A 16,369-nucleotide genomic window follows, 5' to 3' on the forward strand; every position below is an offset into this window, starting at 1 on the left:
TCATCTGAATTAATTTCGGTCTGCACGACTAGACTCAAGTTATTAGTCTACAGCCACAATGAAAAGACACCAGTGGAAGAGTTTATTAAACATTTTTATTGTGAACTCATCATCATCATCACACACACACACACAACAATCTCATGTAGTCTCCAGAGTGTGCTGAATGCTCCATAGCGTTGCCATTGTGTCCTTACTGCACTGCAGACTCAAAAAAAGTGCCAAAACAAGTTCCTCTCCCATCAAAAGACACAGGATATCTTGTTGATCAACGGGACATCATCATCATCATCACAAACCCAAAGTCAGAATCTTTTCTGTTTCCTGGACATGACGGCCAAGACCGCTGCGTTCACTTCCACCATGTCTGTCAGTGAATACAGGAGTTAGTGTTCAACACGGACATTCAGAGAAACGTTTACACATCCAGGTCCTTGCGTGTGAAATGGAGTGGGACTGGCCTGCGGACAGTATAATGCAGAATATAGTGCTTACTTTGGTAACACTTGACAAAATGCATCTTTGACTCCCCTCCACACTGTGTTATAAAGTGTAGTATGTTGTGTTATCTCGGCTTTATCTCCCAGTTGAAGTTCCCTAGGTCTGTCATCCATTTCCGTGCAAATTTGTGATACACAAAACACATGATAGACATTACTCATTTTTGACTCAACAGCAAAAAGCAATTACTATGCGTAGAATTGATTTTCTGCAGGGCTCATTTTGAAAGTAAAGTCTGGATGCTTTCAGAGAACTCAGAGAACAACAGCAACAGTAGCTAAGAAATAAATCTGTCCCATTTTCTACTGCTCTGAAAACAGTAAGTTGAAGCCTTCTAGTGAGGAAAGATGAGTCTTTTTCTCTTAACAGAAACTGTCCTTTGCTGTCTCTGAAGCAGGTTTTTGTCATTTTAACTAACATGTCCCTTTTTTCTGTATTGTACAATATATTCTAAATGTCAGATATGCAATAGATACATATTTTCAAGTTCAAAGGGAATTGAAAAAAACAAAACAAGACATAATACACATTTACATATCTACAAGTTTGCAGATGTCATATTGACCTCATGGTACACTAGCCCTCGTTAAAGGCATGCAGCATGTGCTAAGGCCAAAAAGTCAACGCTGGCTGATCCGAGCGGCTTTGATATTGGGCTCTGATCAAGCTCATCAAGACAATAGATATATATATATACACACACACACACATACACACACACACACGCACTCACCGCTCATACGTTTCTGCCTCTGCATGATGGACACTTAGTAGTAATGGCATCAATATGTTTGATGTTCATTTATAAAATGCTTTAAAAATATAAAAACACATTGGATGAAGTGTGTAAGATAGCATAAAATATTTTATTGCACAGTCTCTTTCTCTGTGTTGTACCTAGCTGGATGGGGTTAGAGGAGTGACAGAGTGACAACCCTCTACCCCACCCACCACCACCACCACCACCACCACCGCTTGCTATACCTTGCCCTTCATCCTCTGGTCTCTGTGGTCTCTGTGGCCCAGTTGGGTTTGATATGCCCCATATTTTTTCCATTTTCTGCTGAGGTGCAGACTGATGATGTGCTAGCTATCAGTGGTGCTCAGACAGCTGTTTGCCGCCCTCCGGAAGAAAACAAAGACCACAAAAGGGAGGTAACCAAAGAAAAACTAAACCTATAAGTGTTATTCTTATGATATGAAATGATGATGCATTTCCATTCTGAAATTCAGTACTCCAGATCTAAACTTCTCCTCTGAAATGGCTGCTGGGAACACCCTCTCTTCCTCAGTGAGTGCTGACAGCCTGTGTCCTGACTCTGGCGGCCAGCGGGTGCTCGTCACACGGTGGTGGACTTGTGGCTGCCGCTGGAAGGTACAGTGAGCCGCAGGGCCTCCCCATCCTCCTCTTCCTCGCTGTCTGTGTCTTCGAGGTTGGAGCGCAGTCTGATAGGGCCGCCAACGCCGCTCCTCTGCTGGGTGTCCTGGAGGGTGGGGTCCTTGACTCCATCTTCATCTGAAGAATGGTAAGACTCATCATCCCCCACATAGTGATTGACGATATGGATCCCATCAAAAGCGGGCTGTTTGGCCAGGCCCCTCTGCCCTTTTAAGCAGCATATCTGTGGGAGCCAACATGACGAGTGTTAGGGGCAAACTGTTACATCCTGCATGCTAAAATAAACCAAACACATATACTGACAGAGAGGATATGAATAGATACAATTATCATCAGTGATATTTCTTCAGTATCACTGGCACAAATAGAATGAGATGTCTTTCACAAATCTAACAATCAGAAACCAAATGGGAACAATATGAGAACATATGACCTGTGTCCCACTTCCATACTGCATACCAACAGCATATAGTATGTATATACTGTTTTTGCTGTTAATATACTGGAACAATAGTGCTCATTAACTGCACAATCAAAAAGCAGATTTTGTATACTTAATTTTGTCACTTTTCCAGTGTCAATGCACTGTATACTCAAAAATATGTAGTATGGATCTGGGACACAGCTATTGAATCATTTATTGATGGAGCAGGGCTAGCTCCATTTGGGACTGCGTTGGAGACAGTCCCTGACGCGTCCTGTTGAAAAGTTTAGGGAGGCGGCTGTGCGCTGCTCTTTATCAGACGTAGGGAGGCTAACCTGATGTATATTTGCCAAAACAACCAATTACTCCTCATGCCCCAAGTCTTCTCTCTAATAAAACCAAACATTCTGAAAAGGCAGAAATCGGACCTTTATGTGACTTGTCTAAATAAGTTTACTCAACTTCTTCCTCTTTCTGTTGCATTAAGCCAGACTGGACTTACAGTTGGTGAGAACTGTAATCCCCCCCCCCTTCGCCCCTCGACCACAAGGGGCAGCAGTCAGACCACTGTGGCCACACTCAAACCACACAAAGGTAAGATGACACTTTATTTGAAGCATGTTTTTGTATTACAACAAGATAAAAGGGTGTTGACTAGTGGTTGGTTTGGCAGCTGGTCATTGGGTTAACTTTCCTCAATACCAATAAAGAGCGTAAAGCCACTTCCCTAAGCTTTTCAGTGGGAAGCATCTAGGACTGTCTCCTGTCCCAAACAGGGCTACAGAGCCAAAGAGGTGAGGGTCAACACAAGGTCAGGTTTGAACAACTGTAGGTCACACGGACATCTGTACCAACTCACCTGGGTCGGCCTGCCATGCAACAGACAGACATGTAGGAAGAGACGTATTACACACATATACATTATACATCAGCGAGCAGTAAAATGGAATACAGAAAATATGCCTATGTTTACCTGCACCTGTCTAAACTTGGCCGTGTCTGTCATGTCATGTAAAAAGGAAATTGTGATCTGATCAACATCTCAAAATTTCCAGCAATATGATGCACGTTTGAGCTAAAATTGTGAGTGAGGAGGCTGGTGGGCTTTGTTACTAAGCCACTCTCAACTTTCAGGTTTGCTCAGCAGACACTTGAGTTAGAATGATTCATAGCGAGCCACTCTCTATCCACGATGACCACTAAGTGACAAAGGAAATGACTCTGAATGCGCCTGTCTACTTCTTTGAAGACGCCATCTTAAAAATAAATGCAAGCTTCTCAATCATCAGTGAGAAGAAACTCACCATTTGACATTTGTAATAAAATGCGTCGTCATTTAAGATTTGCTGACATTAACACATTAAAATGAAGGGGAGAAGGCTTTCAGTCCTCTGATGTCAGACAAATTCAGCACTAATCACATTCATTAGTTGTTTGTTTTTTTTTTTACAATCAAATCTTCACTTCTACTTACAAAGACGTTTTCAAAATACGAACATACATCTTTACTATCTATCTTGGCTTTACACTGTGATAAACCAGGTGAAATCCTGTTGTGGAGAGATGTGTATGTATCTGTGAGGGTGTTTTCAAAAGGTATGCAATAGTAGCTCCGCACAGGAAGTCTCTGGGTGTAGTTAACACTTCTACTAATCTGTTAGCCTCAAAGTAAAACCATATCTGAGGGAATGTTGTGAAATCTTCTGAAATGACAGATCAAAGAAATGGCAACAACAAATCTGAATCTCTAAAAGTGAAAAAAAAAAAAAAAAAAAAAAAAAAAAAAAAAGTTGCAGAGGAAGGTATTTTGAATACTCATGGACCTGTAGTCTCACCTCATGTTTTAGCTCTGTTATCTGTTCTTTGAGGTCGCGGATGTACTGGCTGGAGTCTGTGTGGTTGAGCTGGCCTTGGACCTTTCCTTCTTCTTTCTGTTGGTAGAAGAGACGTGAGTTTAATAAAAGCTACAGTGATACAGGTGGTTTTCTAAATATTGATACGGTGAAGAACTATTTAGCATCATGTCATGTCTGCGGAGATGAAGTGGTTAAACTTGGGACTTAATGGCATGTGTTAAAAAAAAAAATCAGCATCACAAAGTGTCCTCCGTGTGTGGCAGATGTCGGGGGAAAACACAAAACTGTGTCATTTGTGCTTGATTTCCTCCCGGGGCCCTGGGGATGAGGCTGGTTGTCAGCTTTAACAGTTAAACAGCCCATGTGATGTTTATCTTCCTCAGTGAAGACATCTGCAGGCTCTGAAGACAAACATCTTCTCGATCTCAAACCTCAAATCACACCCATGAACCTGCCAGCTATATGGTGAGACCAGTGACAGGCGCACAGAGGAGTTCAACTCACAGGCTGTAGCATGAAAACAGTGAGGCAAGAAAGAGAAGATGTTTACATAGCATAGCAGGGGCGGGGTGTAAAGGTAAAGAGGTGAGTCTGTCTTCTCTTGCTGGCCAACACCCCAAAATACAGATAGTGCTTCTGATTCCTGTGGTAAAGTGGGGTTGATATGGCCGGTCCCAGAAGGCCTTTTTTTACATGGAGAGGTCTAAACAAGTGAGATTATTCCAAGAATCTGTTGTTTTTGAGGTTTCCCCCCCCTCCAAAACACTGCAACGGTAAAGGCCAGACAGTTAATAAGACTTCCTTGTGCTCAGCTGCGTGAATCAACAGGTGTCAGGCTGTGGCTGGAGATGTCAAACGTCTCACAAAAGTCTGTTGAACTTTGTTTAGTTTCAACGGTGGAGTGATAGAAGAGGAGAAAGTGGGACATCTTTTCCAAGTGCCATGATGAAGTCTTTGTGTACAGTACAGACATGTGCTGACTGCTCTGAACTCGCGTCTTGACCTGGGCTGTGCCAGATTAATGAGACAGATATATCTCCTCTATTAATACAAATACAGAGTAAATCAAAAAGTAATGTCCTTTTTCAGGCTGAAACATTTAGTATAAATCTCTGAGCATGTCATAGAAACCTCAAAATAAACCATGCATATCACCTTTGGTATAGTCTCAGCTTGAAGATGAGAAACCACTTCCTATCATGCCCAGAGACATTGGAGCGGTGGCGTCAAACTGAGGCTATGGCTGTGATAGTGAAAGAGTCCTACACAAAAACCTTATTAGACATCTGAGTTTCACTGACAATGTTCACCATGTTTCTCAGTAGCTGTTGCCATTCAATTCTATCTGTTAAATCAATCTCTGCAGATTAAAAAAAAGTGCACATCATCAAAATGTTCAAAGTGACGAGTTCCTTTATCAATTACTGCCACAGCTCTGTCTTCCTCACTCAGTAATTAGACAAAGCTAATCTGATCATAGTGATGATGCAAACTGTCGCCAACAACATGCGTCACAATCTGAGATGAGGAAGGCAGGAAACTGAAATTTGATTTTATTTAAATTTTCTTGCAACTGAAGCACCCCACAACTTACAGAACAAGTAACCAAACCACAGACCAAGAAGCCAACATTGGCACAGTGATTTCAGCTCAGACACAAGTTAGATCTAATATCCTGCCCCTGCTAGGAAGATAATATGCAAGCACATACATACATAAGGCCGTGCACACTTTTGACGTACTGAACTAAAAGTTCGCTATGCAGATTCTAAAAAGCGTGAGGGCGGTAGTGGTAAATTCTGGTGTTGCATGTTTTTGCTCTATCACCTAGTAACAAAACCTCAGACCACACTGTGTGATTGTGTGTGCCTGTGAAGGGGAAGAGGGGGAGGTTTTTGTAGGTGTCATACTTATAAATAGTCTGGGCCTCCAGCTAAGACTACATGAAACATCTTAAACTAAGGAATATATTTGCAACGGTACTCTGCAAAGCATCCGCCACTGGACCAAAGTCACAAATGTTTCCAACAGAACTGTCGCTAACTCCACTCAAAGTTGACCAACGTTTTTGGTTTGACACTCAAGCAACTGATGTTCACAGTTTATCAATCAATATAAGCAATAAACTCTATCAACACTAGATGAATTTATTTAAGCAATAATGTTAATATGAACACTATATAAGGATGAAAGGATTCCTTGCACTGCTGCCCAGTGAGAATCAACACACAATTCTGCTATTTTTGTGCAGTTTTTAGACACTTTCAGTTCATTGTTTTGATTGGCCCATCTGTACCAGGCTAAGGTGGAAATCACACTACACATGTTTTGCATGTCAAGTGTTTTTGCTCTGGGAACCTCATGATTTATTTCTTTGGCTTTTTCTTTGCTGCCCAGTCGTACTTCTAGTAAGTATTTACTGGAAAACAGTCAACTATTACAATCACTGCTTCTGAGTTTCACATTCATGCTTGATTAATTGGTAAAGATTTTTTTCAACTTTCACATTATGTCTATCTGGCTGATCAGTGCTGATGAGTCAATAAGCTGTGATTCAAAGTTGTAAAACATTAAATCATTCGAAATTCCAAAATATTAATAATTTATAGGTATATATGTGGGCTCAATAACAAGTGTCAGACACTTACTCACAAATGTCTCCTGACTCATCAAAAAAAAAACTCTACATATTCAACCAGCTCAAATCTCAAGCAACAAAGAAAGAATTCCATAAAAGGCTTCAGACACATATTTATACTATAGTGCAATTTAAAGCATATAAAAGACTCACCCCCTACAGCCTGCTGCACTCACTGTTCATAACGAAGCTTTATTCTCTCTCTCTCTCTACTAAAGGAAGTAATCTGTCTGTATGTATGTATGTATGTCCTTCGCATATCTCTTGAACTGTTGATCTGATCGAGTCTATACTTGGCGGGTGTATGGCTGGGAGTGCAATTTGGACACACGACATGATCGATATTAATAAACTCTGAATAAAGAAGCCAACAGTAAGCCACTCTGCTCCATGTACACAGTCATATCACAGTGGGGCAGGGCTTCAGGGCTCTGACTCTATGCAAGTGCAGTATGGAGCGTCTCTCTCGCCTGCTGCTGACAGCGCTGTCAGCTGAAGAGTCGATCACACTGGATGGTAGAGGAGGAGATGTAGAGACTCTGGTACACGCCTGTTCAAACATGAGTTCATCCAACTTTGCTGCATTTAAAACTGGAGCTGAGAATGCCGGAGTCAGAAACACAGTCACTCTGCGTCACACTGCCCTTCGTTTCCTTCCTCTCTGTCTCATCCCTCTCTGTTTCAGTAACACTTATGTATTTAGTTCATTTAGAGACAAAACTGTAAGAGTTTGCAGCCTATCATGTTGTCACGCATGTCCAGAGGGACAATGTCAGTAAATTTGAGTAAAATACTGACTTATCTTATCTTATCCAGTGCAAGTGTGCTGCACGAAACATGGGGGAGTAGAAAGGTCTCACTGGTGAAGATTCTGTCTGGATTTAAAACAATTTATTTTTTAATCTATTAATTCCTCATCATTTTAATTGATACATGTGCCAATTAATACATTTAAACACACACACACACACACATATATATATATATATATATATATATAGATAGATATGTGGTTCTCGAGAAAGCTGCAAGCAGCAATAAGCAATCGGGCACTGCACTAGTTTGAGATAGATTTTTAGATAATTTTATCTTTTATCAATCAGTTCTCTCCCAGAGTTGGTGATGAAGGACCAGGCCTGTATTTGTTTTGGTCACCCTTGTTGTGTGTGGCGTTACATTTGTTTGAGGATAAATATTGGCTTCTTTACTCTCTGTTGTGAAGACGTGTTCACACAAGGATTAAGTTCATCTGCAAGTGTTCAACTTCATTCATCTCCCAATTAAAAGAGTCTTCACACATAACTCCTAAACAAGTTGTATTTACATCTACAATTTGTGCAAAATACACAATAAAAATACAACTAGAAAACTAAACTAATATAGTTACTGTGTTTAAAGCAGCTCCAGACAATCTTGAACTTCATAGATTGTGTGTCTTAACAGATTTATGATTTGGGACATAGTTTTACTTTTATTTTGGAAAGACCACAGCAGTCTGTACTATTTACAGACTGCATCTCCTGGTTAGTTGTTGATCTTACATTTCCACTGCTATATATGTCTCTTACACTTGTGAAACTTAAGTTTCAGATCTTAAATATTTCTGTACAACATTACTAATCTGCTTCATTCGGAGTGCGTGGGTGTGGTTTGATCAGATTTGATTGCTGCTGGTGTCTCCTTAGCAACATAAGCAAAGAACACATCAACTGCTATCAGATTTAGATTCTTATACTGTGATTGGTGGATGGAAATCGATGACATCACCTCTTTCCAACAGAGCTCCGCCCACTTCAAAGAGCTCAAACAAAACACAAATACAGAAATTACTCATGTGAAGTAACCACCGTCATTCTAACTTGCAACCAGATACGATAAAGTCCATGAAGAAGCTCACAGTAAGAAACTGATGAAATACTAACGACCAAACCTTCATCCCATCAATGAAAAGAAGACAAATTTAACTCAGTTTTGTAACCTCACACTGCTGTGTGGGACATTTTTCTCTTTGTGTGAAGGAAGTTTAGAAATGTTAAATGTGGTTTGTGAGGGAGTTGAGGAAATCCAAAGCTTGTTGCGGAGGCTGCAGTGTGATGTCACAGACACACAGAGCAGGGGGTGCATGTCGACTTTACCTGAATCTCAAGCTCTGAGATCTGTTGCTGGAGTTCAGCCATAGCAGCAATGTTGTCAGCTTCTCGCAGCCTCACTGCCATCACCTCTTCTTTACTCTGCACAAAACAAGACATTATCTCAACAACAGGTCTGGATCTATGATGCTGAATGTCCATGTTTTGTAGACTATTTAGATGACACTAAAATGTCTATTGAGCTGTTAGTGTGTCAGTGTGAATCTCACAGGGGGAAAACCCTGAGAGATGGGAGGTGTTGCATCATCAGCACAGACCCATCAGCACTGGGATATCATTGCTAACAACAGAATAAGTTGCTGTTGAAAGAGATATATATATATATATATATATATATATATATATATATATATATATATATCATTTATATGATATAAATGAGGCTCAAGGGCAGAGACTTAACACAACTGGACCTTCTTTCTCTTAAGAGTAAAATAATCTATAATATACAAATTTACATGTCACCATGAACTCTGAAGTTTTTAAAATCTTGAGTTATATTTTAAAAATCATGCCTCAATCCTGCCGTGCAGATCAGTAACAGATTCCTACCTTGCACTCAATCTCAGCTTGTCTCCGCTTGATCTCTTGCAGTTGCACGTGTAAATCTTTGTTTTGCACCGTCAGTGTTTGTACACGCTCCTGGAGACACCGGCTCTCCTGTTCCGCCCGTCGCAGGTGGTTGCTGTGAATCTGATTCTGAGAGAGCAAAGAATTATAGATTTATAGATATAAACTTTTTCTTTTTTTTACTTTGACAAATCCAACATTTCTGGATATATTCAAACACAAAAGCTGAGTGATGAGTTCTTCTTGCATTGCTTAACACTTTGGTTTCTGAGTTGTTTGGGACAGATGACTGCTGCCCCCTGAAGGCTACTGTGTGACAATACAAGTGGAGAATACACTTATTTTCCAGCTCATTTATTATTTATTAGACATGCTATAGGTAAACATGATTACACCGTACTTACTGATGTGTCCGTACTACAATGCACATTTAATTCCTTATGATTAATGACACTGTAATGAAATAAAAGCTAAGAATCTGATAAAGCAGGACAAGTATTTAATTCAAAGAATCTGTGTGACCAGGTGAATGTGGCCTCTGACCTGTGTCTCCAGCTCCAGCATCCTCTGCCGTGTCTCTCGCAGCTCTGCTTGAGCTTCGGCCTCACGCAGCCTCACGCTCATCAGCTCGTCCTGCAGCTCACTCAGCGTATTCTTCCTGGGGCTGTCCTTCCAGCGACCAGCGGTGCGTGCCAAGTGACGCTGAGGAGAGGTGTTACAGTCAGTCCAATACTTTACACTCTATACTTTTTTCCATTTCCGTTTGACAGCCTTTTGCACTGTAATGTGTAAGGTTTAAGCTGTACTGCATGGTGTGTGCTGTTTTGCATTTAAAACCTTTATTGCCTCTCACTCTGCAAGATATCTCTCTCCAGGTTTTAATCAGATGTTTGATCAATGACTTGTCTTTGTCAGACTTGTCTTGTGAGCTGAGGTGTTAGTACTCACCTGCCAGTGCTCTTCCAGGTCTCTGACCTGCTGTCTCAGCTCTTTCAGGCCCGTCAAAGCCTCCGCCTCCCTCAGCTTCACCCCAATCAGCTCCTCTTGTAGACGCACAACATTGGTGTCATCTGGTAGCGACGTGTTCCTCTAATGGAGGTGTGTAACAAAAAAAAGAAGTATGTTTTAAAAGCCAGCAAGGGTAATGATAGGTGCACAGTAATGTAGCCCAGTTGTATGGTGGCTGAGATTTGAGAAGTAAAGTGTGTCTGAGGCAACACACCTTTTCCATTTCCAGGATCTTGTCTTGCATTTCCTTGAGAGCACACTGGGACTCTGCCTCCTTCAGCCTGGCCTGCACAAGCTCTCTCTCCAGCTGCAGAACGGACTCCTCAGAGAACCGAGGGGCTCCCTTCTACAACCAACATGACATGTGATTGAGCAGAGACTGCAAAGCAGAGCTACAAGTGTCGATACCTGTGTGTCCTCAATGTCAGCATTTAATGATGAACAAAATATTCAGCCTCCAGTGATGTAAACCAGAGCCCACAAATAATTCCAGTCTATTAATATACTCATCTTATGCCACATACATTATATTCTTCTGGAGAAAATGCACCTCATGGCATCTTCACACTCTACTACACAGAACTCAACCTTAATATCTGATGACACCAACCATTTTGCCTTTCACTTACACATAAATAATTCATGACTGCTCATTGTGAAACAAGATTACACGTTATGTAAAACATGGTAATGCCTGCACATTAACATCTGGAATCCAACCATCAATAATTAAGACTGTTAGGTCAATATATATGCAAGGAGAGGATTGAGTGAACAGAGTGCCATGTGTGAAATCTACCAACCTGCTGCTAACAAATTCATGAATGCATTTCAGAGAATGCAGAGGACTGTAAATGGTGGCTGAACTGTGTAGTACTCCATGTCCCGATTTGAATTCATGCATACCAAAACAGTTCATTACACAAAGCCCATGTGCAAAGTGAGAAAAGCCCTGCTCTGCCACTGCTTAGATTGTGTTGATAGGCAATATATGCCAACCATGACACATCTGAACTCTGGTGAAAACAAACACATTATAACTGATCCAGGTGGCAGTTCTAGCACACCAGATAATCTTTACAGCCTGAGGTTTCAGCACTGTACAAACACAAAGTGATCTGGGAAAGATCCCACTCTCAATGTCACGGCTCCTGTCGCACACTGGGCAGGACCTGAGCCAGTGCAACCTGCCAGCTGGGGACTCTGTGGCCCTCCTTACCGCATGTGGCTGCTGCTGCTGCTGGAGCTGCCTGATGGTGTTCTTGGCCTGCTCCAGCTGAGCACTGGCCTCCTCGCTCTGCTGTTTGACTGTGGCCAGCTCCCGCTTGACCAGGTAGTTCTCCTCTGCCTCCTGAGCTCGAGTCACTTGTCCCTTGGGACGTAACCAACCGAGGAGGGGTAGAGTGAGCACGACAAGAAGTGAAACGAGAGGGCGAAATGGGTGGGCAAATCAGAAGAGAAGATGAGGGATTGGGTTTTCTAAGGACATGCTTGTTTTAACTCTAGCAATTTATGATTCACAGTTTAATTCCTTAGCCTTATTAAGCATTATTTGAGATTCTCTTACTTTGTCTGGCATGCCAAAGTGTATTAATTCCATGCACTTACTCAATACTGTAGTCAGCTATCATAATCTGGTTTAGTTCTTTCACTGAGAGAGTAAATTGCTGGTTAGTTTCTAGATACTGTATTATTACTCTGTCCTTCATTGTGCTAATCATGAGCATGCAATGCTAAAGAGAGAGAGGAGGGAGGAGGAAGGTGAAGCATAAGTAAAAAGGGTAAAGAGAAAATAAGGAATATACCTGGATCAATCTATCTGCCAAGGAAGCACTTTCCTACAAAACAGAAATATCAACAAGAGACAGCAGAGAGAGACAATCCAGAGGACAGTTTAAAGCACACAAAAGAACAATTGATTGTTTTAGAAAAGAAATGCAATGTTCATTTTCCCTCCAGAAATACTCAGCTATTCTTTTTTTTTACAAACCACAGGTTTTTGGTTACATTCAGGGGCAGAAAAGGAACATTGCATGCAAGTGCAAATGAACTGGTGACAGTGAAAAATTAGGTGGTGCCGACAACACAAAGACAGGTTTCAGACAGGAAGAAGCACAGGACAGCTCTACTTGAAGCCAAGAGTGAAGTATGGTACAACAACAGCTCAATAAAAGTGTAAAGGGGCTACGTGTTGTTGAAGTTCAACACGTGCTCTGGGCTTTTGATGTGGTTTATTACAGCTTTTCAGCAGTTTCAATTAGTGAAGAGTTGAAAGGGGAATTATGTGACATAGAGCAGCAGCCTCGAGCTGGTTTTAAATAACAGACCACAGTGCTCCTCCTGCAAGCAAACGCGGCGCGGCAGACACCCTCGATATCCACGGCAGACCTCATGCATGGTGCCTTTTATCTGGCAGCAGTAGTGCTCATTCAAAACACACAAAAAGGTGCAGAATGATACAAACAGTGCAACTTGGCATGCAGTGCTTTGTATCGTCTTGAACAGCGTCAAGCAGCCACTTTCACATTCCAAACCGGCTTGTTACAGTCTCTGTTTCAGTTACCGGTGTCTGGTGAATTTTGAAAGTTACTCGAGCCACACCGACAGTCACCATGACAACAAGACAACATGAAATCGGAACCCGGCTTCTGTCTCTGATAGTAACTTTATATACAATAAGAAAATTCAGCATACCAGTCAACGATGCCTTATCGTGTAAAAGGATAACTTTCAACTAACACAGCCCAGTTAGTGAAAGACAAGACTCCATCATTAGGAGGAGATGCATGATGTATGAGCATACACAGCTGGATGGGTTAATGTAAGTTGATGAGCAAGGAGCAGTGTCTGGTGACAGAGCACCACTGATAAATGCTGTTGCACTCACTTTCTCTAGTGTGTCTATCCTCTGCTTCAGAAGTCTGTTCTCAGTCCGCAGCCTCTGCAAAGCAAACAGTTACAAAATCATGTTTGACAGAATATAAAACAAGCACAGTGGAGCCTTCTTGACATTTCTTTACACACTCACCTTTATCTCCACCTGCTCCTCCATCTCTTTAGTTTTGATTGTAGTGTATTCCTTCTCTAACCTGAAAACAGTTCACAAAGAAAAATCAGACAAGATATGATTGTGGGCTGGAGTACTGTCAATAAATATTAACATAAAAACAGGAAATAACAAGATTACAAATATAACATTTAAAGGTTTTGCAGCCTTGATTGGATTCACAATCATATCTAGCAGCTAAAATCCTGAAAGTCTCAAACACAAATTTCCAACATCACAAAATTAGTGAAGGCTGCCTTAGTTCAGTATGCTTCAACAAAGTCCTTGTCAGTAGAACTGAAACAATTAGTTGATTAATCGATTAGTTAATTGACAGAAAAATAATTGGCAGCTATTTTGTTAATGGATTAATAATTTCAATAATTTTTCAGCAAACACTGCCCAACAATTACTGGTTCCATTTTATCAAATGTGAGGATTTGATGCTTGGTTCAGTCTCATATATATATATATATATATAAATAATAGTTAACTGGAATATCTTTGTGTTTTGGACTGTTGGTTGGAATAAGTTGCATTGGGCTCTGGGAAATTACAACAGGCATTTTTCACAATTATCTGACATTCTATAACTTATGATTCATTAAAAAAATTATCCCCAGATTAATTTATAATAACAATGATTGTTGAACAGAATCTGAAACCCCCTTCTGATATCTGAATTGTGGGGGCCGCCTCAGATGATCTCAATGCCTCAATGATCATTTCAACTTCTCTCTCAGCCTTCTTTTTCTATCTATGTCACTTTTTATGTGTAGTACAACACTGAATTCCTCTGTGGACAGATTGCCTGAGAAGTGTGTGCCATTATCTCCATTTGTACAATTATTGTGTCTCACTCCTCTCTATTTCCCTGCATTCAAGTTTGGCTGCTTTAACATCTTTCATCACTTTTGCCTTTAGATGTGGTTGAAAAACACATCCTATGAACTTGTTGGTTTCAAGCATACCACAGTCATTACATGTCAGTGAAGTAGTGAATTAAAATTTGGTGTGAAGTTATGAAGCAGTTACAAAAAAGTTTGGAAAAATCGATTGTAAAGATACATGATGTTTTTCCACATAATGTACGTTTCAAAGGCATAAATAAAAAGGAAGGTCGGTGGGGGATGATGAAGTTATGCTTACTTTTTCATTTTCTTGGCGTTGTATTTAACTTGATAAGCAGCATGGATGACTTTATCTGGTCCGCTGTCGAGCTGGTGTGGGATGACCTTCTGAAAGTGCTGGATCACAGTTAAGAAACAGAGGCAGGATAAGCGGCACACACCCATAAAGCAGCTACTTTCAAACAAATATGCACCTTGATGTCTCAGTCAGGTGTTTCTCTGACCTCAGAGCCCTACATTAGACGCAAACGTGTGCTCAGGTACAAGTTGGGAGTTTATATGTATCATTTAACTGGGTGTGGCAGAGGTTCCTCCCTTTAGAAGAAATCTGAGCTGCTTAAATGACAAGTTACGTGAAGGTTATGATGATATACCTGTAACATTCCCTCCATGTCAAGCTGGATGAGTTCAGTCTGGTTCATCTGAAGGATGGCCAGTCCAACACGGAAAACAATTTCCAGACCCTAAAGACGGACATCACCAGTAATCACAATGAGCATCTTTAGCAATAACGAGTTACACATCTGTGATGTTCAGTGTGCTGTGAAATGCACTTTAAAGTTGATTAAGAATTGATTGATTGATTGTTACAATAGGTCTCAAGGAAGAAATGAAAGAACTTACAATTACTATTAAATCTGAACCTCTTGTAGCGTTTCTTTTTTTCTCCAACAGGTGGCACTAATGGATAACATTTCCATGACAATCAACCTAATCTGCATTTTATCTGCAGTGACTCTTTGCACAGTAGAAGGAATGCTAACCTTGAACCTTACTAAATATTTGTGAACCACAGTGACATACAGTGAGTGCAGCGGTAGGATGACTTTCAACTTTTACATCACAAACATTAGAAACAATCAAAAGTGGACGTGCAAGAGTCAGAGACAGAGCTCTGACAGCATTTCTTCTAGAGAGTTAACGCTAGAGTAAAATGCAAGCAAATTAAATAGCATGACAAATATGCAAAGATACACATTTTCTGTAGACTGATACCTTTAAGTAAATACAGGATATCATTCAAAGCAGGTGATAAAAGCTGCAGTCCCTTTTAACTGACCTCGCACATGAAGATATCGAAGATCCTTGTGGCGACGGCCAGAGGGAAAGAGGTGAGGAAGATGGTGAGGAACCAGGAGGAGGCATACATGGAGGTGTGAAAGCTCTGAGCCTGGAAATGCACGTGCAGCTCGGGGAGTTGCTCCTACAAGACAAAAAAACGGCATAAAATTATTACATCTCAAAATACCTGTCTGCAGCATTTGACGTGCAGTGTGCACGTGTGGTGTGAGGTTTGTACCTGGATCATGCATTCAAACTGATACATGCAGAGTCCCAGCTCAGCCATGCTGGGTTTGAAGAGTTCTCGTAATCTGTAGTCTTGCATCAACTTCACAAACACGCAAAAAGCCTCCTCTTCTGGCATCTAGAAAAATAACAGGATGAAATTAAACCTCAAATCTGTCTGTTATTCAGCTTTGCAAACAGTCAAACTTGCCAAACTGTTTGCTGGAAGCTGATGAATCCGTGTGTCTGTGTGCATGTGTGGTGAGGATGGATTATTTACCTGCATGAGTAGTAGTCCTACAATGAATGCACTTCCTTGACAATAGCCAACCTCACGGTCCACCAGAGAATATGCCTGAG

The 16,369-nt window shown here is 41.0% G+C and overlaps 2 protein-coding genes and 1 long non-coding RNA gene across 5 annotated transcripts in view; 2 read left to right on the top strand and 1 right to left on the bottom strand.

Moving 5' to 3' along the window:
- Positions 1–1,490, top strand: part of LOC122988795 (protein SPO16 homolog) — a 31,842-nt gene extending 30,352 nt beyond the window's left edge. The window contains exon 9 of the transcript XR_006404887.1: positions 1,403–1,490. The gene's annotated coding sequence lies outside the window, so the exon portion shown is untranslated. The remainder of the gene's footprint in view (positions 1–1,402) is intronic.
- The window catches only part of evi5b (ecotropic viral integration site 5b), a 33,993-nt gene continuing 17,700 nt past the window's right edge, over positions 77–16,369 (bottom strand). For 2 of the 3 annotated variants that reach the window (XM_044361403.1, XM_044361405.1), the window contains 16 exons: positions 16,290–16,364; positions 16,023–16,148; positions 15,783–15,926; positions 15,097–15,186; positions 14,742–14,839; positions 13,575–13,635; positions 13,434–13,487; positions 12,352–12,384; positions 11,766–11,918; positions 10,761–10,892; positions 10,487–10,627; positions 10,082–10,240; positions 9,521–9,667; positions 8,954–9,049; positions 4,160–4,255; positions 77–2,123 (listed from right to left, as the gene is read on the bottom strand). In XM_044361403.1, coding sequence (XP_044217338.1) covers positions 1,842–2,123; positions 4,160–4,255; positions 8,954–9,049; positions 9,521–9,667; positions 10,082–10,240; positions 10,487–10,627; positions 10,761–10,892; positions 11,766–11,918; positions 12,352–12,384; positions 13,434–13,487; positions 13,575–13,635; positions 14,742–14,839; positions 15,097–15,186; positions 15,783–15,926; positions 16,023–16,148; positions 16,290–16,364 — 1,887 coding nt within the window. In that variant the 3' untranslated portion in view covers positions 77–1,841. The remainder of the gene's footprint in view (positions 2,124–4,159; positions 4,256–8,953; positions 9,050–9,520; positions 9,668–10,081; positions 10,241–10,486; positions 10,628–10,760; positions 10,893–11,765; positions 11,919–12,351; positions 12,385–13,433; positions 13,488–13,574; positions 13,636–14,741; positions 14,840–15,096; positions 15,187–15,782; positions 15,927–16,022; positions 16,149–16,289; positions 16,365–16,369) is intronic. The other variant, XM_044361404.1, reaches the window with a different exon arrangement.
- LOC122988797 lies at positions 1,939–10,150 on the top strand. Its single transcript, XR_006404889.1, has 3 exons — positions 1,939–2,027; positions 2,816–2,918; positions 10,064–10,150. It is a non-coding gene; the product is annotated as an uncharacterized LOC122988797 (long non-coding RNA).

The sequence above is a fragment of the Thunnus albacares genome, chromosome 9, assembly GCF_914725855.1.
Source record: "Thunnus albacares chromosome 9, fThuAlb1.1, whole genome shotgun sequence".
NCBI lineage: Eukaryota > Metazoa > Chordata > Actinopteri > Scombriformes > Scombridae > Thunnus > Thunnus albacares.